Source organism: Delphinus delphis, chromosome 3 (genome assembly GCF_949987515.2).
Source record: "Delphinus delphis chromosome 3, mDelDel1.2, whole genome shotgun sequence".
NCBI lineage: Eukaryota > Metazoa > Chordata > Mammalia > Artiodactyla > Delphinidae > Delphinus > Delphinus delphis.
This window is the reverse complement of record NC_082685.1, coordinates 117,714,630-117,742,624: the sequence shown is the minus strand read 5'-3', so window position 1 is coordinate 117,742,624 and position 27,995 is coordinate 117,714,630. Positions and strand designations below refer to the sequence as shown.

The window sequence follows — 27,995 nt, the reverse complement described above, 5'->3', positions numbered from 1 at the left end:
CCGCGGGCGGCGGGCGCGCACTTCCCGGCGGCTGCGCAGGTGAGCTGGGCGCCAGGGGTGGGGCCCACGTGACCGGGGCGTGGGCGGGGAGGGACCGGCGGACCCCGGGCAGGCGCGCGGCGTCTGGGGTAGCCCTCGGCGTCCCTCGGCCCCTAGGAACGGCGCGCTCGCTGCGCTGCCGGCCACTACCTGCGCCCGAGGCCGGAGGCCGACGCGGTAAGGGGTGCGGGGCCCCGGGGAGAGCGGGGCGCCTGGGAGGCTGGAGGGCCCCTCGGCCGGCCAGGTTTCATTCGGCGGACACAGGTGCCGCGCGAGACGCGCCCACCCCCGGCCGCGAAGCCCCGGTCCTTCCGGGCGCGGGGTTATCCCGAGCTGGGCACGTCCGGCCCGATTTAGTTCCGGCCACTTTGGGGACAATTTCGGGAGACGAAGAGTGTATTTTCCCTCTGACGTGGAGACGCGCACCTGGGTGGGCAGAGCTGAGTACTGAATGAAGTTGGTGGGTCGGGGACGTAGCGCCGAGCCGCGGCCTGGGGAGGGACCCCGGACGAGGATGCTCTGTATTCCCGGGCACTCGCTCGAGGGTTCAGTTCAGAGCGCAGGGGATTTCCCATCCCCCTGGAAACCCAGAAACGTCTGAAATCGTCCCCTTTCTCGGGGCCAGCAAAACTTTAAAGCCAGATTAGTGGTGATTCTGTTGGTGTAAAGGTGACCAACTGGATTCCTGTAACACTTCGCTGGGGAGAACCATTTCTCCTCCCACAGCTTTGACTTTCGGAGATTTGTGTGTCAACAGAATGGAGTCGGGCCCCGGGGGCTGGAACAAAACAAAGACCAGCTCTGCCTCAGCGTGCTGATTCTAAGTGGACTCTCAGTGACACCCTGAGAGATGCTAGGGGTATCCAGACATTGAACTGTGGTAAAATACAACTGACCATTATTCCCTTCCAAAATCACATAATTTGCTATTCCACAATTCTTCAAATTTGTAATTTTGGCTTTTTATATAAACACTGATAAGGTGATCTAATTCAAATAAGCCACATTTCACAGGTGAGCATGAATTAAATCCATTATAGTGAAGCATACTTTTGCCAGTGAGTTGAATTAAGCAACCGGTGTCCTTTAAATGCCTGTATAGCAAAGATATTGAAGGATATGTAAAACTTGCTAAAGTTATTTGTTGTGCTTTTGCCTCTACTATTTTTAGGAAAATATATTTCAAGAATTATAGTAGTACTATGCATTCCTAGAATTTAAATGTTTTTAGACAACAGATAAAGCGATGAAAGACGAAAAAGTAACTTTTAATTGCTATCATTATAGAAATTTTTTTCTGTACTAAATTTTTTTCTCCTGCTTTGCATTGGGCACCATGCTGAGACTCACAGTTAATTCTCTAAAATTGGAGTGGCCCATTAGAAGACCCTAGAATTTAGACCTCTTCTCCATCTCCACCCCCAGGTGATTGTATTTAGTCTGTGGTAGTATATACACTTCTGTGGGTAGACTGCCTACTTGATATCTTTACCTGGACTTCTAACAGGTATCTCAGACTCTCTTCAGGCTGCTTCTCCCAGGACTAAGCTGGAGGGTTGGAGAAATGTTGCAGATGAAATGATCTGGTGTCTGGGATTTGCTTTAAAGTAATCTATTGACAAAAGGAATACGGTAGAGGGTATAGACGAAACAAGATTGGTCATAAATTGATAATTGAAAGTGGTTGATGGGCACATAAGGGCCCATAATACTGTTCTTTCCACTTTTTACTGTGTTTGGAAATTTCTAAAATAAAAATGTTTAATTCCCTGAACATAGAGTGTAACCTCTTCTTGCTATCTTCGTTGCTACCACCATGGTCCATTGGATTACAGTTGGACAACACAGGTTTGAACTGCAGGGGTCCGCTTATATGCGTTTTGGGGTTTTTTTCCCAATAAATATGTACTGCGGTGCTGTGTGGTCTGCAATTGGTTGAATCCGTGGATTCGGGACCACAGCTACATATTACCAACTATAAAGTTACACTTGGGTTTTTGACTGCGAAGAGAGTTGGTGCCCCTAACCCCTGTGTTGGTCAAGCGTCAACTGAATTTCAGTGGCCTCCTAGCCAGTCTGCCTCTTTTCACCCTTTTCTCCTGGAAGGTACTCTTAACAGAGCACCCAGAGTGATCTGGTTAAAATACGTCATATCATGTCAGACCTTTATTGAAAATTTTCCAGTGGCTTCTCACTCCCAGTAGAAGCCTAAATCTTTCTAATGATTTTTATTTATTTTTAAAATTTATTTTATTTATTTGTTTATCTTTGGCTGCATTGGGTCTTCATTGCTGCATGCGGGCTTTCTCTAGGTGTGGCGAGCAGAAGCTACTCTTCATTGCAGTGCGCAGGCTTCTTATTGTGGTGTCTTCCCTTGTTGCGGACCACGGGCTCTAGGTGTGTGGGCTTCAGTAGTTGTGGCATGTAGGCTCAGGAGTTGTGGCTCAAGGGCTCTAGAGCACAGGCTCAGTAGTTGTGGCGCAGGGGCTTAGTTGCTCCGCGCATGTGGTATCTTCCCGGACCAGGGCTCAAACCCGTGTCCTCTGCATTGGCAGGTGGATTCTTAACCACTGCACCACCAGGTAAGTCCCTCTAATGATTTTTAAGCCCTAATGTTTCAGATGGCCTCAATTCTACTACTTACCCTCTCACTCACCCTGCTGCTGCCTCCATTCCTTAACAGTTCTCGAACATGCCAGGCACTCCCACTTTAAGGCTTTTACACAAGCTGTTCCATCTGTGTGGAACACTTACCCCTTATACCTGCCTGGCTTCCTCCCTCATTTCCTTCATTTCTATATTCAGATGTCATGTTCTCTCTGAAGACTTCCCTCGTCACTCTGTTTAAAATTATAACACCCTGTCCGTACTGTACTTCTTATCCTCTTTCTTAACTTTGTTCCTTGGCATCTGATATATTTCACTTGCTTTATCTATCATTTGTCACCCCCGCTCCCCCACTGGAATTTAAGCTCCATGAAGGCAAGGATTTCCATTGGCTTTGTTCACTGATACATCTTCAGCAAGCCTGGTGCATGGCAGGCACTCGGTAAATACTTGTTGAGTGATAGATCTCCATTTTACAAAGTAAAACAAAACAAAGCCTTAGGAATTTCTAAATTGTTCAACACCGTAAAGGTGGGATTACCAGCTTTAATTTTGAGACCTTTATAGTGCCAAGTACAATGCCATGTGTCCAGCGAGTCTTCAGTAAATACTCATGAGCAGTTTGAGGGAGAAAATCATTGTGCCTTAAACATAGTAGTTATATTAGCAAATAGTTTCCTTTTTACATACATGTCCAGGTTATTGATTTCATGAAGGAAATCAACAGGTTTGATAAAAAGTGCTTTTTCTATGCTTTATTTTTCAGGTGGATTGAATACCCTGTAAGATACTTTTTGAGTCTTTCCATGGCAACAGCAAGTCACCTTTAAATAATTGGTCTGGAAAGAGTGATGTCCATGGCCATTGCTTTGGCTCTGTGCTGTACTTTCAGGGAATCTTACTTAGCCTTTGGTGATTTTTTTTTTTCTGAGATTTCAATTTTTTTATATCTAGTATCAAGTGTTATACTATTAGAGTGGAAGAAGCAACTCCCGTAACGTGACTTCCCGAGTTAGAAAAGAAAGGGACTCTCCACTCCCTGTGTTTATCAGACTGCTTCTCCTGGGCCATTCCAAAGCAGACTTGAGTTAATGAAAGTGAAGAGTATTTGCTGACCCATCACATTTTGGTATGTCGACCCTTAAATATGTTGATTTAGATATTTGAGGACAGGACTCTTCCTTGGAGTGTGTTAGCGTCCTGTATTGTTAAAATTTAGTCTCATTTTTGGTTTTTTGCATTTTGTTGTTATAGGGCTCATAGGTAAATTCAACTTATGTTTTAATCAAGAGCGAAGGTTTAAAAGTTTGATTGCCCTTAAAATCTCATAGAATGATTAGTAGATCCCTGGCTAACATAATTGTTACCCATGTTTAAAGTGTACATAATTTATGTTGTCATTTTTATATATCATAATAATTAGATATGATCATGTTGGTTTCCTGAATGTGATCATTTGCTACTAAGTGAATAAAACCAGCATCATTGAAAGGATAAATAACTAAGCATAAGTGATAACTTTAATCTCGGCCCCAGGTGTGAACATCACAAATGTTGTCAAATGACGGAAGATCCAGGAATCGGGACAGGCACTACGATGAGGTCCCAAGGGACTCAGACTATCAAGATGGCACCGTAAGAACCTTCCAGACTCTTCACGACAGTGAGCTGGCTGTGAGCGCTGATCCGTTGCCACCACCCCCTCTCCCATTACAGCCACCATTCGGCCCAGAATTCTACTCAGGTGACACAGAGGAACCGGCCGTAGCACCAGATCTCAAGCCTGTAAGGCGCTTTGTCCCTGAGTCCTGGAAGAACTTCTTCAGAGGGAAGAAAAAGGACCCAGAGTGGGATAAGCGGGTGTCAGACATCAGATACATCTCCGATGGAGTGGAGTGTTCACCTCCAGCCTCTCCTGCAAGACCAAACCACTGTTCACCCCCCAACTCCTGCGAAGATCCTCAGGGCGGGTCAGAAGGCAGCTGTCGTTCCCGGAAAGAGGCCGAGGCAATGTTTCCCCACGATCCCTACGGATCCCTAGGCCGACGCACACACACAGCCCGAACCTACAGCGAGAAGGTGGAGGAGTATCACCTGAGGTATTCCTACATGAAGTCCTGGGCAGGCCTGCTGCGGATTCTGGGCGTGGTGGAGCTGCTTCTGGGGGCCGGCGTCTTCGCTTGTGTCACGGCGTACATTCACAAGGACAGCGAGTGGTATAACCTGTTCGGATATACACAGCCCTATGGCATGGGAGGTGTTGGTGGCCTGGGCAGCATGTATGGGGGCTATTACTATAGTGGCCCCAAAACCGCTTTTGTGCTTGTGGTTGCTGGATTGGCTTGGGTCACCACCATTATTATTCTGGTGCTTGGCATGTCCATGTATTATCGGACCATTCTTTTGGACTCAAATTGGTGGCCCCTAACTGAATTTGGAATTAACATCTCCTTGTTTATCTTGTACATGGCCGCAGCCATAGTCTATGTGAATGATACCAACCGAGGTGGACTCTGCTACTATCCATTATTTAACACGCCAGTGAATGCAGCGTTGTGCCGGGTGGAAGGAGGACAGATAGCAGCAATGATCTTCCTCTTTGTCACCATGATTGTTTATCTCATTGGAGCTTTGGTTTGCCTAAAGTTATGGAGGCACGAGGCGGCTCGAAGACGTAGGGAATTCATGGAGCAACAGGAGGTAAGGGATTTCGTGATCTTTGTTCTTTCTTTCTGTTTACTCCTTAAATATGTATAGTTCTCAAAACAAAGCTGTTGTTTTTAAGGGTCTGAAGTTCAAAAGGCCCCACTCAGCATCTGACATGTTCTGACCAGGATAACCCACTCTGGTGTGTCATTTGTAGAATGTTGCAGGTAGACCCCAGATGTGTAATACAATATATAGTTTGTCGGTTGCAGTATTGTCTGTCTGATACTTAAGGGGAAAACAACTACTGAATTTCTACAAAGAAGAAATGATGATAATACCTGCATAAGATTATGTAAAAGCCCTATTAAAAATATTTTTTTTGGAATGGTAGCAAAAATGTTAGAGTATGTTCTGCTAACATCATTATTCCCTGAAATAAGTTGATGTTTTGCTTTCTTCTAAGGAGGAGGAGTGTGTAGTAGAATTTCCTGTGCCTCTGAAAATGGCAGTATTACCTTAAATATTTTCTTAATTTTAAGTCAACTGTACCGTGCATTTTTTTCCCCACTTTTCCAAAGACTTCCTAGGTACAATGGCGGATGGTGTATATTGGGCAAAACTATAGCTAAAAATAAAATCCTTCCTTATATACTCAATAACCTACGTATTTACTCACTGACCTATGTATTTTTTTAATCATATTCATAACAGCAAAAAACTTGACTAACTTTATAATAGGTACCTTATGTGTTCTGTACAGAACCCCATACTCTAGTGTCATAAAATATATTTATCTTACTAGAATTTGACATAGATTCAAGTTGTTTCTAAAAATTTATCTCAGCACTGTAAGCATTTTTTTTTAATTTATTTATTTAATTAATTTATTTTTGGCTGTATTGGGTCTTCGTTGCTGCGTGCAGGCTTTCTCTAGTTGAGTTGAGCGGGGGCTACCCTTCGTTGCGGTACGTGCGTGGGCTTCTCATTGCGGTGGCTTCTCTTGTTGTGGCGTGTGGGCTCAGTAGTTGTGGCTCGTGGGCTCTAGAGCGCAGGCTCAGTAGTTGTGGTGCATGGGCTTAGTTGCTCCACGGCATGTGGGATCTTCCCGGACCAGGGCTCAAAGCTGTGTCCCCTGCCTTGGCAGGCGGATTCTTAACCATTGCACCACCTATTTTTTTAATTTACATCTGTGTATACAAAGTAAGGAACTTTAAATTCTAATCAGTGTGAAATCCAGATAGTGAAGCACACACTTCCTTATAATTTTATGTAAGTTTAATAACAATGGAGTTCTTAATATCATTTCAAATTCTACATGAATATGACTGTTATAAACAGTACTTTTATTTCTTTTCCTTTTCTCAACAAAAATTTGTTTTTATAAGACTTCACATAATGGTTAATTAAACTTGAGTCACCTATGATTCCTGTTTGTGTGTTGCTGTAACTTCCTAAATGTTAAAATACACAATGGCATATAGCTTTTTTCTATTAATTTTATAATTTAACCATCCCAAACTCTTTAATTGTGCAAGGTAATAGGAACCAAGAATAAATAAAATCTAGGTAATTCAGAACAACTCACATAAGAGTCACCACTATCTCCATATTTCCAACTCTGCTTTCTGCTCCTGATTGACAGGGAATCACAGTTATCCCTCCTCCTCTGGTTCTCCACTGGCCCATGAAAACGTGGCCAAAAGAGTAGGAGGATCATGTGTACGGTAGAGAATCAACATCTGTAAAGTTGAGATTGGGCTATAGATGCAAATGGACAAAAATATTTGCAAAGTAGCTTCACACACCTCTGAAAAGTCATTTTAACTCTTTTTGTTCCAGATAAATGAGCAGTCATTGCCATCGAAAAGGAAAATGGTAAGAGTAAAGCTCACGTTATATTTTATCTCTAGATTTGTTAAATAATTTTCTCTCTTACCTGTTTATCTATAGAGTAGACCATCTGTCTGTAAAAGTGTATCTGTTGCATTAAGTTCATAATACGACTTTCAGCTTTCATTTCTTTTTTTTTTTTATTCTTTTTAAAATTTTATTTATTTACATTTTGGCTGTGTTGGGTCTTCGTTGCTTGCGTGGGCTTTCTCTAGTTGCGGCGAGTGGGGGCTACTCTTCATGGCGGTATGCAGGCTTCTCATTGCGGTGGCTTCTCTTGTTGTGCAGCACGGGCTCTAGGCACGCTGGCTTCAATAGTTGTGGTGCGCGGGCTCAGTAGTTCTGGCTCGTGGGCTCTAGAGCGCAGGCTCAGTAGTTGTGGCGCACAGGCTTAGTTGCTCCGCAGCATGTGGGATCCTCCCAGCCCAGGGATCGAACCCATGTCCCCTGCATTGGTAGGTGGATTCTTAATCACTGCACCGCCAGGGAAGTTCCTCAGCTTTTTTCTAATACTAAGAGGACCAAATCAGACAAGGCTATTTGAAGCATCTTTTAATTGTGTTAAATGAAGCTTCTACAGTGAACCTAGTTGGTTCTCCTTACATATTTAAATTTAATTTTTTAAAAAATTTTATTATTTATTTATTTATTTTTGGCTGCGTTGGGTCTTCGTTGCTGCACACGGGCTTTCTCTAGTTGCGGCGAGCCAGGTCTACTCTTCATTGTGGTGCACGGGCTTCTCATTGCGGTGGCTTCTCTTGTTGCAAAGCACAGGCTCTAGGCACGCGGGCTTCAGTAGTTGTGGCACGTGGGTCTAGAGCACAGGCTCAGTAGTTGTGGTGCATGGGCTTAGTTGCTCCGCAGCATGTGGGATCTTCCCAGACCAGGGTTCAAACCCGTGTCCCCTGAATTGGCAGGCAGATTCTTAACCACTGCGCCACCAGGGAAGTCCCTAATTTATTTATTTATTTTTTTTTTAAATTTTTTGCTGAGAAGTGAATTTCTGGATGAAAAGTGGTGTACATTTTTGTTTTGACTGCTAGATTGCCCAATAGAAATTCTACCAATTCCCACCCCCAACAGCACTACAGGCTTCCTCACACCCTGACCAACACAGTGTCAGGAAATTTGTTAGCATCTATCAACCTGATAGGTGAAAAACGGTACTAATGTAGTTATAATTTGCATGTCTCTTATCAGGAGTGAGGTTGAGCATTTTTCATATATATATGTTTGCATTTTCTTCCTATTAACTGTCTGTTCATATCCTGTCCAGGTTTTTTTATTGGGTTGCTGATTTGTATAAGTTCTTTTGGGTTAAGTGCATTCGTTTTGAAAATACGTTTGATGAGGTTCTTTTTAACTTTATTCTCTATGTTGTAACATACAAATATTACTTGAAAATGGTTTGTTCATGCTGAAATATGGAATTTATTAAGTGGATGAACGGCAGCCTATCCAAGCGATCATAATTAATACATTGCTGTCATCATTCATTCATTCATTGAACAAACATGTCACAGGCTGTGGGCCAGTGATATGGATACAACAATGGCATTATCTCCATTTTCCAGGGGCTTACAAATCTGGTGAAAAAGAAAAACACAGATGAAAGATTAGTAGAGTATGAGAGAGAGGAAGCCAGCAGGAAGTACAAAATTAAAGTAACTTGCTTAGAGATTTGTGTTTCTATGACATCTCAGGAGATCAATTTATGAATGATAATGTCTCAAATTCAGCATTATTAAATGCTGAATTTAACAGTGGTTTTTATTTTTTTATTTTGCGGTACACGGGCCTCTCACTGTTGTGGCCTCTCCCGTTGCGGAGCACAGGCTCTGGACGCGCAGGCTCAGCGGCCATGGCTCACGGGCCCAGCCGCTCCATGGCATGTGGGATCTTCCCGGACCGGGGCACGAACCCGTGTCGCCTGCACCGGCAGGCGGACTCCCAACCACTGCACCACCAGGGAAGCCCTTTTTTTTTTTCTTTTTTGGCTGTGTTGGGTCTTCATTGCTGTGCTGGGCTTTCTCCACTTGCGGCGAGCAGGGGTTTAGCGGTGCACGGGCTTCTCATTGCAGTGGCTTCTCTTGTTGCGGAGCATGGGCTCTAGGCACACAGGCTTCAGTAGTTGTGGCACACAGGCTCAGTAATTGTGGCTCACTGGCTCTAGAGCGCAGACCCAGTAGTTGTGACACACAGGCTTAGTTGTTCCATGGCATGTGGGATTTTCCTGGACCAGGGCTCAAACCCGTGTCTCCTGCATTGGCAAGCAGATTCTTAACCACTGCGCCACCGGGGAAGTCCTTAAATGATTTCTGACACGTATGTAAAGTCATCTGAATTACAGTTGAGCTCTACTGTGGTTTTCTTGGATATCCATAAATCGTTAGAAATCAAGAGATATCTGACCAGTTCTGACTGACCAGGCGTGGGATGAGTGAGGCTGGGATTAGCTGGTCTACAGAATACTGAAGAGTTTCTCTCTCACAGTGCAGTGTGGACCTAATGTTACAAACCTCTACAATTTACACACTGTTCATAGCATTAGAGCAGTGCTGCTTTGTGTGTGTGTGGGGGGCATTTTGTTTGTTTGTGGGGTTTTTTGGCTGCACCTTGTGTCATATGGAGCTTCCCTGACCAGGGGTCAAATCCGAGCCCCTGCAGTGGAACCACGGAGTCTTAACCACTGGACTGCCAAGGAAGCCCTTGTTTATTTTTTTATTGTACTTTGTTTTAACTTCCTGATTCCCTTGTGTTTAATTTGTTTTAAATGTTCATTTATTTATTCAACATTTTTTGCTTCAAGATACACATTTCAATTAGACTCAGTGACACTAACAATCAGTAAGCTAAATAGATCATCAGTTTTAAGCTGTCTGAAATATACATATCAGGGGACTTCCCTGGTGGCACAGTGGTTAAGAATCTGCCTGCCAATGCAGGGGACATGGGTTCGAGCCCTGGTCCGGGAAGATCCCACATGCTACAGAGCAACTAAGCCTGAGCACCACAACTACTGAGCCCGTGTTCCAGAGCCCACGTGCCACAACTACTGAAGCCCGCGCACCTAGAGCCCGTGCTCCGCAACAAGAGAAGCCAGCACAATGAGAAGCCTGCGCACCACAACGAAGAGTAGCCCCCACTCGCCGCAACTACAGAAAGCCTGTGTGTAGCAACGAAGACCCAAGGCAGCCATAAATAAGTAAATAAACAAACAAACAAATCAGATATACTTGAAACTGATAAATAGTAGTTGCCTTTAGGAGGGTAACTGGCTAACTGTGAGGGGACAGGTAAAGAGGGAGACTTACTTTCCATTATGTATCCTTTTGGACCTTTTGAATTATACGTTATGTCTATACATTACCTATTCAAATTTTTTTAAGTTTTAAAAAAGTTAAGTTAGTAAATGCTCATTTCAAATATTGAGATAAGCAATATAAGGCTGATATTTAAATAACTAATAACACTGCCCTTTGTTTGAAATCTAAGTGCAAATTCCCTAACCTGTGGCTGACTTCCAGTGTTAGTACAGAGACGTAAGTGAGTTTGACCAAATGGAGAGGGCAGTCTTCTAAACTCGGAGTCATCGTTAAGAATGGCTTTGGCAGGGCTTCCCTGGTGGCGCAGTGGTTGGGAGTCCGCCTGCCGATGCAGGGGACACGGGTTCGTGCCCCGGTCCGGGAAGATCCCACATGCCGCGGAGCGGCTGGGCCTGTGAGCCATGGCCGCTGAGCCTGTGCGTCCGGAGCCTGTGCTCCACAACGGGAGAGGCCACAATAGTGAGAGGCCCGTGTAAAAAAAAAAAAGAATGGCTTTGGCAGATCATTGCCAATACTCTCATTCAAGATTGCCATGTTGCTATAACCCACTGGTAAATCCTACTCCCTCAGAGGGACTGACTAGGAAACTTACAAATTTTAGCCTGACCTGGAACGATAACCTTTGCTACATCACAGCCCAGTAAGAGTTCTAAAATAAAATTCACTGCAGGGAAAAGATCACACTTAATCAGACTTTGGTTTAGAAAATGGATCTGGATTAGAAGTATTGCTCAGAATGGAAAAGAGGCCTAAAAACATATAAGAAAAAATATATAAGGAGACTCACTTTCTAAAAGTTGACACTCTTGTTAACAGATGATATCAAAATCTGAAGTCAGAATGTTCACATCAGGAAGTATGTTTCGGAACATCTCCAGGGGCACAAGAGAAGAATCTCTTTGCTTGGTGGGGGTTAAAGGTGGTATGCCTTTTGCGGATGCTGACTGCACAGCACCAGGCTGGGTGGGACTGTCTCACCAAGCTGCAGCGTGGCAGTGACACAGCAATGGTGGTCATTCTTGGTCAGGATGGATCTTATGGGCCTTCTGAGCAGTCCCTGAGGTGCTGGGACTTACCAAGGGGATTAAGTGCAGGGTAGAGTCAACCTGAGGGGCTTGGCTGAGCTGGAGGAAGTTGCCCCAAATGATGGGGTAGTCTGCTGCGGCTTCTGCAGGTGGTACGGGATTAGGAAGATCTGCTGGAGAGTTCTAGGTAGGTCTTTTCAGCTGCCCTGGAAGGCTGGTGCCTAGTATGTCCAGGGTGTGTTGCAGCATCTCAGATCCTGAGAGGTCCTGGAATAATCGGGAATAACCTTAGCGGAGTTAGAATCCCCATTCCTAAGACTCTTTGAGAATCGTATCAGTCCAGTTAACGTCTGCTCGTTCAAGATATGGGAGCAGAATGCAAAGAGCATCCTTTCAAAGGCCTCTTTTCCTGGGAGATGGGTCACTGTGGATCAACGTATTTAAATGTATTCAGAGACAGAGGCAATCTCATGACTTAATTGAGGAACCTCTGTTGGACTTAACAATGGGAACCTTATAGGAAAGGTTGAATCTCCAGCTTCTCATTGGGTATGATTTTCCCCTGCTTCCTTCCCAGTTCTTGGTAGGGAAGAATTTGCAGATGACCACAGGAGGGGCAGTGTAGTGTGGTGAAGAGAAGATAAACTTTGGAATCAGGCAAATTTGAATTTGAGTACTACTAACTCTGTGATTCAGGGGAAATTACTTACCCTCCCTGAACTTAGTTTCCTGTCCCTTGTCTGGAACTATCAGCTAGGCTGTCCCTTCTTGTTTTGTATTTTCACGAACACAATTTTTAAAAAGCAAATAAGGTCATTTAAAAAATAAATAATATATATAAAGTAAGATCAAACAGAGAAAGAAACAAATTCTAATAAGTCCCTACATGTTGAGTAGATTGCTTTTCTAAACTAGAAAAGTCAAAATCTAATCTGGGTATCAAAAGTAATAGTGTGGGTTTGGGATTGGGGTCTATGCATCATTACATCTATACGCTCAAAGGGAAGGAGAATCAGAAATTGGACAAAAGCACCCTGAAACACATGTCTGGCTCTCCCTGTTTCTAACTTGACAGCGTATTCATTCAGCCCATTTTGTAAAAATTAATTAATTTTATTTTTGGCTGCGTAGGGTCTTCGTTGCTGCGCATGGGCTTTCTCTAGTTGCAGCGAGCAGGGGCTACTTTTCCTTGCAGTGCGTGGGCTTCTCATTGCAGTGGCTTCTCTTGTTGCAGAGCACGGGCTCTAGGTGCACGGGCTTCAGTAGTTGTAGCACATGAGCTCAATAGTTGTGGCACACAGGCTCTAGGGCGCAGGCTCAGTAGTTGTGGCGCACGGGCTTAGTTGCTGTGCGGCATGTGGGATCTTCCTGGACCAGAGCTTGAACCCGTGTCCCCTGCATTGACAGGGGGATTCTTAACCACTGCACCACCAGGGAAGTCCCATTCAGCCCATTTTTAATTTGAAAACTTAGTAATTATATCCATAGCAGTACTTACCCCATGGCTTAATTACTTTCTCTTGCTTCATAGTAAAGCTTTTCTTATATGTGCTGACAAGGCTGGTTTTTGCTAGGTGCAAAGAAAGGTCATGAAATCTGGGGCCGTTTGTTTGTAATCAGGAGTACTGTTTGAAAGTGGTGTGTCCCAGGGCTGGAGCCCAACTACCTCCTTCCCATGAAGGACCGAAGAGATTTTAATTTTTTGAGTCATATCTAGTTCTAGATATTTTTTCCCCAGTAGGGTTTTCTGCACTGGTGGTCAGTGAGGTTCACCCAAAAAGAGTGAAAGAAAATTTTAAGAGCATAATAACAGAAAAAAAAAAAAAAAAGTAAAGCAGGTGAAATAGTCTGTGTGGAAATATTCTGACTTCTTAGAACTCTCCTTTTATATTAAAAGGTGAATCTTGGAATTAGAGATGGGCAAGTAAGGAAAATGAATAGTTTATGCTTCAAAAAACTTTACCTGAGGGGGGAGAAAACTCATATGGACTCTCCTCCACAACGTGACTACCTGGGTAGAATTCGTGATTTTGACCAGGAAAACCGAGCCTGACACCTGGGGCTGCTGACTAGGGAGTCAGTGTGCTCCCTGGCCACTCCTCAGGCAGCCGCGGGAGAAACGGATGGTTAAATACTTAGAAGCTAAAAAGGGGTGCCATGAAATGGAAATCCACTTATTTAAGCCAAGAAAGTTTCCCCTAATTTTAATACCATGATGGATTTTCAAGATTAAACATAAAAGAATTCATTAGGATGAAGAAATGGCATCCCGACCAGCGAGGAACAAAGTGGGATAGATACTGACCTCAGAATATGTTTCCTAAAATACTCTTGTTTGATCTCCTTTCCTCTGGGTTTTCTGCTCCCCACTCATGTTCTTGCTGTTTGGGGCCGATGGCTGGGCGTCCTTTCTGGCCGAGGGGACCTGGTTCCCCTTTCACCCAGCGCCTCGGGTGCAACCTTCCCCTCTTGGTAGCCCTACCCCATGGCAGGTCAGCAGCCTCCATGTCTAATCCGACTAATCCACTGATCTGTGGGCTGCGCTATTTGGTGAGTTAACAGCTGGTAGTTTCTGGAATGAGCTAATGTTAAACCAGAACTCAAAGGCAGCCTCAGAGGTAGAGAAATCAGGAAACAAAGGATTTTAAAAGCTGCCTGACAAGGTAAAGAGCAAGGTTTTTTAAAATCTTGTTTTATATTTTGTTTTCAATGGAGTCAGGTCCTTCCTGAGCAGCTCAGTTATTAGCTCAGTGAGTTTAATTCAGCGAGCATGGACTGAAGCCCCAAGGGGTGAGTGGAGGGGGCTTTCTTCTGTGTCATGGGATCAACATGCTCTAGCAGGATGGCTTTGCCCGCCCCCTCCCCATCACAAACTCATTTCTAGCTTTAGGATTGAGCGGTATACATTTAAGTAAACTGTTTCCTCGTGTTGCTCATTTAAAGAATCAACGAGCCAAAAAAGTGCTGTCTTGTTTGGTTGGTTGGTTGGGTTTTGGTTTTTAGGTGGTTTTTTTTGGCCGTGCCATGCAGCTTATAGGACCCAGGCCCTCGGCCGTAAGAGCGAGCAGCTGTAACTGCTGGACTGCCAGGGAATTCCTGGAAAAGTGCTGGGTTTTCATTGTGGCTTTTCCACTCAGAGCCTTGAGACCTTGGAGAATTTACTGAACCTCTCTGAACCTTGCTCCTTTATGTGTAACACGGAAACCCCTCTCCTGGCATCCACCAGCCTCACCAATTTGGTTGGTGTTCTGGGTGCTGCCTAGTGGGGCCCCCAAGCACTCTTTTCCCAACCCCAAAGCTGCACATCCACCTCGCCCTGCCCGTTCTGGAGTGGGCTCCCCTGGGTCTTACACTTCCGCGTCCCTCCTGTTGGCTATTTTAGCTCTTTTTAAAAAAAAAAAAATTATTTATTTATTTATTTGGCTGCATTGGGTCTTCATTGCTGCGTGCCAGCTTTCTCTAGTTGCAGCGAGCGGGGGCTGTTCTTCTTTGTGGTGCGCAGTCTTCTCATTGCGGTGGCTTCTCTTGCTGCGGAGCACAGGCTCTAGACATGCGGGCTTCAGTAGTTGTGGCATGTGGGCTCAGTAGTTGTGGCACGTGGGCTCAGTAGTTGTGGCACGTGGGCTCTAGAGCGTGGGCTTCAGTAGTTGCAGCACGCAGGCTCAGTAGTTGTGGCTCGTGGGCTCTAGAGCGCAGGCTCAGTTGTTGTGGCACACAGGCCCAGTTGCTCCGCACATGTGGGGTCTTCCCGGACCAGGGCTCAAACCTGTGTCCCCTGCATTGACAGGTGGATGCTTATTAACCACTGCACCACCAGGGAAGCCCTATTTTAGCTCTTAAGGTCTGTCCCCATGCTTCCTCCTTGGGCATTTCTGTCTCATGTTCTTTCCCCCTCTTTGAATGGATCCTTTTCCTACAGAGACCTCTAGGAGCTCTCCAGTGTAGAAGCCAGGTGACTTAAACCACTGTCTCCAGCATTCCCGTAGACCTCTTCAAGGAACCGCAGGTTAAGAACACCTGGGAAAGTAAAGCCATCCACCGCCCTTCCCTTGGTTTTGCTTGCTGTCTTTTTCAGATGATGAAACAATGTGACTCGTCCCCCATTCTGACCTACTTAGTGGCTACTTGTAATTGATTCATCTCAAGTTGCTGGTGTCATTTTTTTCTCTTTCCATTTAAGTTGACTTGTTCCTTTTTTTTTTTTTTTTTTCCGCGGTATGCGGGCCTCTCACTGTTGTGGCCTCTCCCGCTGCGGAGCACAGGCTCCGGACGCGCAGGCTCAGCGGCCATGGCTCACAGGCCCAGCCGCATGTGGGATCTTCCCGGACCGGGGCATAAACCCGTGTCCCCTGCATCGGCAGGCAGACTCTCAACCACTGCGCCACCAGGGAAGCCCGACTTGTTCCATTTTTATCGCTGAATTTCTTATTTTGAACTACATTTTCTGTTCTTTTACAGTTAGTTGGGGTATACATCTTAAATGTACTTAAGACACATTTACCATTTCATTATCCACCTTTGATGATCCCACAACTGGGATTAGAGTGTGTTTAATCTATTATATACTCTCGTAGCTCACTGTTTCCTTAACTGTTACAGAAGTGTTCTGAACAACTCTGTGACTATAAAACACGTAATTCTGAAGGGAAATTGTTGATTGCTGTCTCTACTCTTCTTCCTCCTGCTCCCACCCCCCAGGTTTCTTCTAAGAATAAAGTTGGGATTTTTGTTTGTTCTTCTGCCTTCATTTATAAATAAATCCTCTTTTTCTCTCTAACTGTAGTGTGACATGGCCACCGGTTGTGACAGACAGAGAGACCAAGAAGTTAATTTTAAAGAACTGAGAGCAACAAAAATGAAACCTGAGCTACTGAGTGGACATATCCCCGCTGGCCACATCCCGAAACCAATCGTGATGCCAGACTATGTGGCGTGAGTATCTACCTAAGTCCTTCTTCAAGGTAAAAATAGAGAGGTTCCATTTGGGTTTTCTCTTTTCTGTTTGTCTACAAGTTAATACTCTGCTTAAAGTCAATTATATTTGAACAGTTGTTTGTTTCCTGGGAGGTAGTATATCGAATTGAAGGTACAGTATGGTCGTTGAGGAATAAGCTAATAAGCTAATTTCCTATTCCTCTTGTTTTAGTGAAAAAGTTATCACTTCAGTTTATTTTTTTTCTTCCAGTTTTATTGAGATATAATTGACCTATAGCAGTGTATAAGTTTGAAATGTACAGCATAATGATTTGACTTACATGCATCCTGAAATGATTATCACAGTAGGTTTAGTGACCATCCATCATCTCATATAGATAAAAAATTAAAGAAATAGAAAAAAAATTTTTTCTTTGTGATGAGAACTCTTAGGATTTACTCTCTTAACTTTCATATGTAATATACAGCAGTGTTAATTATATTTATCATGTTGTACATTACATCGCTAATACTTATTTATCTTATAACTGGAAGTTTATAGGTTTTGACTACCTTCATCCAATTCCCTCTCTCCCTACTTCCTCCCCCCGCCTCTGGTAACCACACATCTGATCTCTTTTTCTATGAGTTTGTCTGTTTGTTTTTGAAGTATAATTGACCTACAGCACTGTTAGTTCCTGGTGCACAACATAGTGAAATGTATATTTCTGTACATTTCAAAATCATCCCCAGGATAACTCTGGTTATTATCTGTCACTGTACAAAGATATTACATAGTTATTGACTGTATTCCCCATACTGTACATGTTGTACCTGTGACTCATTTATTTTGCATCTGAAAGTTTTTACCTCTTAATCTCCCTCACCTATTGCTTCACTTCCCCCACTCCCCACCCCTCTGGCAACCACCTGTTTGTTCTCTGTACCTATGAGTCTGTTTCTGTTTGGTTATGTTTGTTCAGTTATTTTGTTTTCTAGATTCCACATGTAAGTGAAATCATACAGTATTTGTCTTTCTCTGTTTGACTTATTTCAGCAAGCATGATACCCTCTAGGTCCATCCATGTTGTTGCAAATGGCAAGATTTCATTCCTTTTTTTTTTTAACTTTTTATTTTGTGTTGGAGTATAGCTGATTAACAATGTTGTGATAGTTTCAGGTGCACAGCAAAGGGACTCAGCCATACATATGCATGTATCCATTCTCCCCCAAACTCCCCTCCCATCCAGCCTGCCACATAACATTCATTCTTTTTTATGGCTCAGTAATACTCCTTTCAAACATTCTGTGTCTTTTGATTGGAGCATTTAGTCCATTTAAAATAATTATTCATAGGTGTGTACATATTGCCATTTTGTTAATTGTTTGGGAGTCGTTTTTATGGTTCTTTTTTGTTCCTTTCTTCTTCTTTTGCTCTCTTCCCTTATGATTTGATGACTATCATTAGTGTTATGTTTGGATTTCTCGCTCTTTTTTGTGTGTGTATCTATTATAGATTTTTTTTTAAATATTTATTTATTTGGCCACACGGGGTCTTAGTTGCGGCATGTGGTATCTTCATTGTGGCATGCGGGATCTTTAGTTGCCACACGAACTCTTAGTTGTGGTATGCATGTGGGATCTAGTTCCATGACCAGAGATTGAACCTGGGCCTCCTGCATTGGGAGTGTGGAGTCTTAGCCACTGGACCACCAGGGAAGTCCCATCTATTACAGATTTTTGGTTTGGGTTACCATGAGGTTTATACATAGCAAACTGTATATATATATGTATCTATCTGTGATTATTTTAAGTTGCTGATCTCTTAAGTTTGAACACATTTTAACAACCCTATATTTTTGCTCTCCATCCCCAGCGTTTACTGTTTTTGACATCAAATTTTACATCTTTTTGTTTTGTGTCTCCCTGAACTACTTATTGGGGATATAGATGACTTTATGACTTGTGTCTTTTAACCTTCCTACTAGCTTTATAACAGGGCTGATTTCCTACCTTTACTGTATATTTGCCTTTGCCAATAAGATTTTTCCTTTTGTAATTTTCAGATTTCTAGCTGTGGCCTTTTCTTTTCTACTTAGAGAAGTTCCTTTAACATTTCTTGTAAAGCTGGTTTGGTGGTACTGACTCTTTTATCTTTTGCTTGTCTGTAAAACTTTTGATCTCTCCAACAAATCTGAACAAAAGCTTTGTCAGGTAGAGCAGGGGTCCCCAACCCCAGGGCCGCGGACCGGTACCAGTCCCTGTTAGGAACCGGGCCGCACAGCAGGAGGTGAGGGGTAGGCAAGCGAGCGAAGCTTCATCTGCGGCTCCGCATCGCTGCCCATCACTCACATTACCACCTGACCCATCCCACACCCCCACCCCGTCCATGGAAAAACTGTCTTCCATGAAACTGGTCCCTAGAGCCAAAAAGGGTGGGGACCACTGAGGTAGAGTATTCTTGGTTGTAGGTGTTTCCTTATCATCACTTTAAATATATTATGTCACTTCTTTCTGGCACGCAGAGTTTCTACTGAAAAGTCATGTGATAGCCTTATGCCAGTTCCCTTGTAGTAAATTGTTGCTTTTCCCTTGCTGCCCAGGTTAAGGAAGTTTTCAGCTATTATGTCTCCAAATATGTTCTCTGCCCCTTTCTCTCTCTATTCGCCTTCTGGGACCCCTATAATGTGAATGTTAGTATGCATGATGTTGTTCCAGAGTTCTCTTAAACTGTTCTCATTTTTTTTTCTTTTCTTTTTTCTGTTCCGCTTGAGTCATTTCCACTGCTCTGTCTTCCAGTTAGCTGATCCACTGCTCTGTATCATCGAATCTACTGTTAATTCCTTTTAGTATATTTTTCATTTTAGTTACGGTATTCTTCAGCTCTGCTTAATATGTCTTTTTATTTTTTCACTCTTTGTTTAAAACTTTTAACTTCTCACTCTGTTCATCCATTCTTTCTCCCAAGTTCTTTGAACATCTTTACAAGTATTATTGGGTAGTTTGCCTATTTCCACTTTACTTGGTTTTTCTGGAGTTTTATCGTGTTGCTTCACTTGGAACATAATTGCCTGTAGCCTAATTTTGCCTAATTTGCTGTTTTATTTGTGTGTTTGGTAGGTTGGTTTTGTTTCTCGACCTTGGAGAAGTGGCCTTTTGTAGAAGACGTCCTGTGTGTCCCAGCAGCACACTCCCTTCTGGTCACCAGGGCTATATGCTCTAAGGGTGTCCCCTATGTGGGCTGCATGGGTCCTTCTGTTGTGGCAGGCTGACTACTGTGGGTGGTCTGATAGGCATGGCCAGCCCCCAGTCCTGTTGGTTGCCAGGCCCTGCCTTGTGTGGAGGCTACCAGCCACTGGTGGGTGGAGCTGGGTCGTAAGGTTGCTGTCTATGGAGTCCTGAGGGGTCCCAGGGCTAGTGCTGGTCCATGGATGGGCAGAGCTGGTTTCCAGGGTTGGTGGTTGCAGGCCTGGGGATCCCATATCTAGCGTCAGCCTGCTTGAGTGAGACCGGTTCCTGACATGGCTGGCTGTGTGGGGTCCAGGTGTCTCAAAGCTGGTGTCAGATCCCAGGGCAGCTGGCTTAGGGGCCCAGAGTGTCTCAGTGCTGACGTTGGCCTTCTGGTGGGTGTGCTGGCGTCTGGGGGGTCCCATGACTTCAGCCTGCTGGTAGACAGGGCTGGGACCCAGGGGATCCTGGGGCTAGTACCAGCCCGCTGGTCGATGGGGCCAGGTCCTGGGGTCCTGGAGCTAGTGCTGGCCCACTGGTGGGCAGAGCTGGGTCCTGGGGTCTCTGGCTGCAGGGCCCAGGCGTCCCAGAGCTGGTGTTGGTCCTTTGGTGGATGGGATCCTGGCCCCATCCACCAGGGGGTTCAGGGGATCTTAAGACAGCTGGCCTCTTGGTGGGTGGCACTGTGTCCCCACCTGGCAAGCTGCTTGGCCTGAGGCATCCCAGTACTGGTGCTGACAGGCTGGTGGGCAGGGCCCAGTCCCTTTGCCAGCAAGCTAGAGGGAGGATTACCAAATGGCGCCTGCCAGCACCAGTGTCCTCGTGGTAGAATGAGCTCCCCAACATAGCTACTGTCAGTGTCTGTGTCCCCAGGGTGAGCTCCAGTGGCCTCCTGCCTCTGCAGGAGGCTCTCCAGGATCAGCAGGTGGGTCTGACCCAGGCTCCTTTCAGATCACTGCTTCTGCTTTGGGTCCTGGAGCATGTGAGATTTTGTGTGCGCCCTGTAAGGATGGAGTCTCTATTTCCCACAGCCCTCAGAGTCCCGAAAGTCAGCCCTGATGACCTTCAAAACCAAACATTCTCAGGGCTTGTCTTCCCAGTGCTAGGGAGCCCAATGTGGGGCTTAGACACCTCACTCATTGGGGAGACCCTCTGCACTTGCAATTATCCTCCCATTTGTGGGTCACCCACCCAAGGGTATGGGTCTTGACTATACCATGTCTCTACCCTCCTATCCATCTGGTGGTGCCTACTTTGTATCTTTAATTGTAGAAGATATCTTCTGCTAGTCGTCCAGTCTTTCTCATCAGTAGTTGCTCTGTAGATAGTTGTAACTTGGGCGTGCCCGTGGGAGGAGGTGGGCTCAGGGTCTTCCTCCTCTGCCATCTTGGCCACACCTCAACTTTGGTTTATTTTTTTTCCTCAGGAAATACCCTATGATTCAGACGGATGATGAACGAGAACGCTATAAAGCTGTGTTCCAGGACCAGTTTTCAGAGTACAAAGAGCTCTCTGCAGAAGTTCAAGCCGTCTTGAAGAAGTTTGATGAGCTGGATGCAGTGATGAGCAGATTGCCGCATCGTTCAGAAAACCAGCAGGTGAGTGCCTGCAGCTGCCGGGGAGGAGTTCTGATGGCGGAAGGATGAACTCTGACTTCGTCTGAAGTGGAGAGAAGGCATAACCATCTGCATCTGCTGTCTAGGAAGCTCACTGGCAGGGTGACAGTTCAAAATATATAATCTAATGCCTTTTGCCTTCAATTATTAAACAGTATTTTATTTTCTTACTTAAGTAAAGTGTAAATTTGCCTAACATACATACCGGGTCAATCAGGCTCCCAAAGGAGACAGATAGCACACTCTAAGGTAATTTGAGGTAATTTGAGGAAGGTTTATTCACAAATGGTGGACGGGGGTGTAGAGGAGCTGCTAGTGGCCATGCATTCTCCAGGGTAAGTCACAGCCAAGCAGTTAGCACCCCAAGCCCAGAGAGCACAGTGGGTAGGGACGGAGAGTGGATCTGAGGCTGCATACATGAGCTACAGGGCTCATGCTTCAGACCAATAACCGTGATTATGGCAGAGAGGAAAACGAGGGTGGAGATGGCAGTCATAGGGGACTGAAGTGTTTTCTCTAATGTTCTGTCTTTTTTTTTCTTCACATTTTAATATCTGGGAAATCAGGATGCCCTCATAATCAATGGCATTTTTTACCTGACATATATTTTTTCATTGAGAAATGATTCGCATACCATAAAATTCACTGCTTTTAAGTGTACAATTCAGTGGGTTTTAGTATTTTCACAAAGGGGTATAACCGTTACCACTGTAATTCCAGAACATTTTCATCACCCCCCAAGAAATAACCCATACCCATTAGCACTTTCTCCCCATTTCCCCTCTCTCCAACCACTGACAACTACTAACGTACTTTCTCTCTGTATGGGTAAATGCAGTGATATAATATGTGGCCTCATGTCTGGCTTCTTTTGCTTAGCATCATGTTTTCAAGGTTCATCTATGTGTCAAGAATCAATATTTCATTATTTTTTGTGGTGAAATAATAATATTCCATTGTATGAATATACCACATTTTTTTATCCATTTATCAGATGATGGACAGTGGGTTGTTTCCACTTTTTTTTTTGTTTGTTTCCACTTTTTGGCTATTATAAATAATGCTGCTATGAACATTTGTGTGTAATATCCTATCCTTTTTAAAGAGAATGTATTCATCTAATCTATTTGTGTAATTGAAATTTTAAAAACATACAGCATTTCTTAGTAAATGTCAAATGTATGTATATATAATATATACACACGTTTTTTATATAGATAGATAGATAGATTCTTCTCCTGAGGCCTGCATTAGTTGGGCATCTTTGTTTCGACCAGACCTTTAAGTGTACATTTAAATGAGTTGTAATTCCAAGTCCTCTAAGCCAAATGTCTAGAGTAGTGACATTTTCCCAGTCTTGGAGTGATGGAAGGGTGTTGGCTAAGACATGCCAGTACCAGGAAGCAGGAGAAATCCAGCACATACTGCAGGTTCAAGGTCAGTTAGTACCATTTGGAGAACAAGCAAGGTCCACAGGTCCAAGAAGGGTGACCAAGTTTAGATGCCCTCAAAGGAGTGCAGGAAAGAAGGAGCAGGCACCAAGCGTCGGGATCACCGCAGGTTGGGAAGAGCAAGCTGGTTAACAGACATAACGCTGAGAAACCTGAGCGTGACGTGTGGCCTTTGAGCCCAGACCCAGAGGCGTCGGGTGTGTAGGCTGTGTATGCGTGGGCAAGGGCTCAGGCTGTGGTGTGCGATTGGGGAGGGTCCTGCTCACAGCTCAGGCTGTGGTGTGCGATTGTGGGAGGGTCCTGCTTACAGCAGGTGCTGAGAAACTGAGTCCTCCCACAGTCCTCCCACACAATCTCACAATAGTCATTTCCTTTGGTTTTCAGCATGGCTTGGCAAGTAAGTAGCCAAATGACAGCCAAATGTAGTGAGTCTCGGTGTCTCCTCCAGGCCTTATCTAAAGTGGAGATATCAAGTGTATTACAAAAATGAACTTCTTCACAGGCTGAGCTTTGCGGTGGGCAAGAGTCTGCCGGCAAGGCTCACTCGTCCCCTAACGCATCCCCAGGGAAGTGTCTCTGTGCCCAGCGGGCCTGCTGGGGGCATGGGTTCTCACACACACCTGCTCATGCACCCGTGAAAAATTAAACCATCACATGACTTTTCTAAGCCCATCCAATAGGAGTTTTGCTCAAAATAATCTCTCCGGTCCTCACCCTCCTAATTCAGTCTCTGACTGACTCTAGGATAGATTTTTACAGCTCTCATCTCTGCTTGCGTCTCCAGCACAGCACCCCTGCCCCCAGGCAGCTAGTTCAGTCCCAGGCCAGGACCTGTTAATGTAGATGACAACTGAATAACCAGGTTCATCTCACTGATGGCAAGCAGTCAAAACACAAACAATACTCATGATCTTAGTATGTGAAAAACATTGAAGAGTTAAAATATATTGGGAAAAGGATGTGGATTTGTGATGGACAATGTTCTCAGGGGAAGCTTTTAGAACATAATTATTACATTTTATTTTGTATTTATTAGGTGTACAGTGCTTCGCAATCTCCAAAGCATAGGTTTACCTGGATAAATGAGGGCATTGCTCTAGTAACCTATTTCCTTTGGATAGACTATTCAACCCTTTAACAAATTTCATATTTATTATTAAACTTAGAATAAAGTTGGAAGGAGCCTCATATTAGCTATTTTCAAAAGTTGAATAGTGTCAACTTGCCAAAGGGGATGAAAATGCTACCTAATTATAGCTAATGTGGTTATTATGTGCCAAGCACTTTAGAAGGATCATTTCAAATAAATGAACCTTCTCACAACACTATGAGACAGTTATGGTTATTATTCCCATTTTACTGATAAGGAAACCAAGCCTTACGGTAAAGAGCTTGCCCAAGTCACACCGCCGGCAAGCAGTGGCACTGGAACTCGGTCCAGGTTTTACACGAGCAGGGGCCTCGCCCTACTGTTCATCCCTGGATCTCAGGGCCTGGCAAAGAGTAAGCCCTCAAATATTTATCCAGTGAGTTGAATTTGTTCGTGTATGAATATTTTCATTATAGTCTTAGGTAAAAATTGTTTTCTGTTCTTATGCCCACTGTACTCTTGAGACATTCTTGAGATATGATGTGAGTAACTGCAAGTATTTTCGTTCACATATACAGTATATTATTTTTAGGAACATGAGAGAATTTCAAGAGTCCATGAAGAGTTTAAGAAAAAAAGGAATGTGAGTAAAACCATTTTCTTCTTTAAAGTGTATTCTTATCCAGGTACAGTGGTGACTTTAGATTCTTGCAGCTAAAGTAGTTCTTTTTTTGTATTTCTTAAGATGCTACTTGTTAGGGACCATGGGTGGCTGCTGGGTGCCTTTTTTTTTTTTTTTTTGCGGTACGCGGGCCTCTCACTGTTGTGGCCTCTCCCGTTGCGGAGCACAGGCTCCGGACGCGCAGGCTCAGCGGCCATGGCTCACGGGCCCAGCCGCTCCGCGGCACGTGGGATCTTCCCGGACCGGGGCACGAGCCCGTGTCCCCTGCATCGGCAGGTGGACTCTCAACCACTGCGCCACCAGGGAAGCCCTGGGTGCCTTTTTTTTTTTTTAATTTACCTTTTGGCTGCGTTGGGTGTTCGTTGCTCTGCGCGCAGGCTTCCTCTAGTTGCAGCGAGTGGGGTCTACTCTTCGTTGCAGTGCACGGGCTTCTCATTGTGGTGGCTTTTCTTATTGCAGAGTGCAGGCTTCAGTAGTTGCAGCACACGGGCTCAGTAGTTATGACACATGGGCCCTAGAGCACACAGGTTTCAGTAGTTACAGCGTGTGGGCTCAGTAGTTGTGGCGCACAGGCTTAGTTGCTCTGCGGCATGTGGGATCTTCCCGGACCAGGGCCGAACCCATGTCCTCTGCACTGACAGGCAGATTCTTAAACACTGAGCCACCAGGGAAGCCCCTGGGTGCCTTTTCTTCTCGTCTCTGTCCTGAATACATTCTGCTGTGTCCTGATTTAGGAACCCAGGGAAATGAGCACCCATATAGAGCTCTTCACCCACATTTCATTCACAAAGATTAAGTTCTTTTACAGGTTTCTAATTCCATCCTTAACTTAATTGCACAAATTAGTAGAGGATGGAGGGAGCTTTTATTAATCCATTAATTACTTTTTAATGTATTTTAATACTCAAGAGCGCCTCAGCTCTCTACTTCGACTCAATTTCGCGTGAACCAAAAGCTTCTAAAAAATAAAATCCACTGAAAAAAATGTAGAGAGCTTACCTGTTATTCTTGTTAGGCAGATTTTGAAATCTGCCGCAGGAAAATCTGCTATGAAAGGTCATTTTCTGGGTGATAATGTGTGTTTCTGTGTTTTTTGCTCAGGAAGCCAGAGGCTGAGATAATAGCTATGTTTCTTTTCTAGGATCCTACATTTCTGGAAAAAAAAGAACGCTGTGATTATCTGAAGAATAAACTTTCTCACATAAAGCAAAGGATTCAAGAATATGATAAAGTAATGAATTGGGATGTACAGGGTTATTCTTAAAACTTATTTGAAACCACTTTTTTATATCAAGCTTCATATTTATTTACTGTCTTTTTTTATGCTCGTCTCTGTGCTAGAGAAGCAAATGCCTCCTGAATCAGCTTGTAGTTGGTTTAGCTGGTATGTCAAGTTAAAACAGTATGTGATTGCATTTCAGACATTTCAAAACAAATTCAAATTTACTAAGGGCCTTTACTAAGAGTGGAAGAAATTCTGGATTCATCTGTGTACAATTTATATTTATCTTGTTAAAATTGATTTAAGCATTGTGTCCTTGTGGTTGATGATCGAGTGGAGTGTCAATTCTGGTGCTGCTTTTTCCTTTCTTACTTAGGCCAGTTCCTGGGATTCTTTTAGGACAAATTTCTCTTCCTAGCCAAAGATGTCAGTTCTGCCCTTGAAAGGGGTTTGAATTCACCATTTGAAGCCTTATGATCTTGGGCGAGTTGTTTAATCTGCCTGTGCCTATTTCCTCATCTGTAAAATGGGGCTCATCATAGGACCTACCTCCTAGGGTTGTTATGAGGATTAAATGAGTCAATATTCGTAAAGCACTTAGAGCCTGGCACATTTGTAAGCACTGCATTAGTGTTTGTGAACTATATAGACGTGTTTGTGGAATGAATAAACTACATAGAATAAGTCTCAAGGAAAGGACCTTAAAGAGCAAGTCCAGCCAGCTAACGCAAGGCCATGGCCTTATGACTTTCTTTTTTGTGTGCTGTAAATAAATCTTACAAACGTCGCCTTAAGCAGATGCTTCCCTGTGGCCCTGTGCCTACTGGGGTCCAGTGCAGCCTTCTTATCTTTAATAGCATCACTGTGCACATCTCTCAACGTCCCCACAGCCCAGCCCTTCCTGTAAACCTCAAATACAAGGATTGTGTGAATATTGTTGCCATTTCTGTCCTGTTTAGATGTCCATCCTAAGGCCCCATGATGTTGCATCTGCTTAGAATCTCCCTTTGATTTATTGGAATGCTTCATTGTCCCAAGAATTATCTTGGCTTTGAGGCTTTATTCATGAGAAATGTTTTATTTTTATTAATGTGAACAAGAGACTGCTTTAAAAATGTTTAAAAAAATCATTGTTATTGGTTCCCTATTCAGCAGCATCTATCTTGTAGATAATTTCCCAGGTGTAGAAATACAATTTCTGCTTCATATAGTTGCCATTCAAACAATTAATACTGGAGGAATTTTCGAAGTGATGAAACCAAAGAAAAGAATGTGGAAAAGCGAAGGCGGACCAAGTATTGGATACTGAATAAACTTCCTACTTCTTCTTTGTCAATGATATCTTATTTAGTGTATATTGTTACTATTTTCAATCCATGGTTCTCAGACTATGCTTAGGGTGCTGAGAGTCTTAAGAGGTGATACTGTGGAAAGTGTGAGGCTAGGCTCCCTCTGGACTGCCCCCCAAACTAGAACAGCTGCACATTCTGTTTTACATATTGGGACCCCATGTTAACATTTTGCATAAGAAGAGCACCCATGCTTTAATAAAAAAAGAAAGATGAGGGGCTTCCCTGGTGGCGCAGTGGTTGAGAGTCCACCTGCCGATGCAGGGGACACGGGTTCGTGCCCCGGTCTGGGAAGATCCCACATGCCGCGGTGCGGCTGGGCCCGTGAGCCATGGCCGCTGAGCCTGTGCGTCCGGAGCCTGTGCTCCACAACAGGAGAGGCCACAACAGTGAGAGGCCCGCATACCGCAAAAAAAAAAAAAAAAGAAAGAAAGAAAGATGAAATAATACCAACTTGATGAACTGTAAAGAGATTAATATTGAAATAAAGTGTTAAGGAAATTTGACTTTGTGAAACTTTATTTTACTACAGTTATAAATGTTAATCTTTGAAGACCAATGTTGTAATGCTGATTTTTACAGTTTTTATGTGAATACCTAGGCATATTAAAATTTCAGTCACCTGTTGTTTTGTGTGTATCCTTTATTGTTTACTTTTCTAGCGTTCCTGAGTTGACTGGGCATATTCTCCATTATCAGAAAATAAACCGGAAAGTCATTGAAAACTTGTAGATCATGATGCTCAGGTGACTATTTCCTCCTCCCCCATTATTTGCAAGAATTCAGAGTTAAGGCCACTGTTGGTTTCCTCGGGCTGCCTGCCTTAACCAAGTACCACAAGCTTAAAACAACAGAAATGTATTGTCTCACAGTTCTGCAGGCTTGAAGTCTGAAATCAAGGTGTCAG

The 27,995-nt window shown here is 44.0% G+C and overlaps 1 protein-coding gene across 6 annotated transcripts; it reads left to right on the top strand.

The window, feature by feature from the left end:
* Window positions 1–10: 10 nt before the first annotated feature.
* On the top strand, window positions 11–27,995 carry MARVELD2 (MARVEL domain containing 2). 6 transcript variants are annotated; one of them, XM_060009366.1, is made up of 8 exons: window positions 95–216; window positions 3,601–3,775; window positions 4,183–5,346; window positions 7,135–7,170; window positions 16,320–16,468; window positions 21,105–21,276; window positions 24,428–24,478; window positions 25,659–27,994. In XM_060009366.1, exons 3-8 carry the CDS (start codon window positions 4,198–4,200, stop codon window positions 25,779–25,781), a joined length of 1,680 nt encoding a protein of 559 aa, XP_059865349.1. In that variant the 5' UTR covers window positions 95–216; window positions 3,601–3,775; window positions 4,183–4,197; the 3' UTR covers window positions 25,782–27,994. The 6 variants fall into 6 exon arrangements, with proteins under 6 accessions (XP_059865350.1, XP_059865349.1, XP_059865347.1 ...); XM_060009364.1 differs by having other exon boundaries at window positions 3,413–3,775; XM_060009367.1 differs by lacking the exons at window positions 95–216; window positions 3,601–3,775 and adding an exon at window positions 11–39.

Bases quoted from the DNA above. Each gene is read 5' to 3' on its own strand.
- MARVELD2 (XM_060009367.1), top strand. From the start codon at position 4,198: ATGTTGTCAAATGACGGAAGATCCAGGAATCGGGACAGGCACTACGAT. The intron at 5,347-7,134 runs GTAAGGGATTTC...TTTTTGTTCCAG, and splicing joins AATTCATGGAGCAACAGGAG to ATAAATGAGCAGTCATTGCC. The intron at 7,171-16,319 runs GTAAGAGTAAAG...CTCTAACTGTAG, and splicing joins TGCCATCGAAAAGGAAAATG to TGTGACATGGCCACCGGTTG.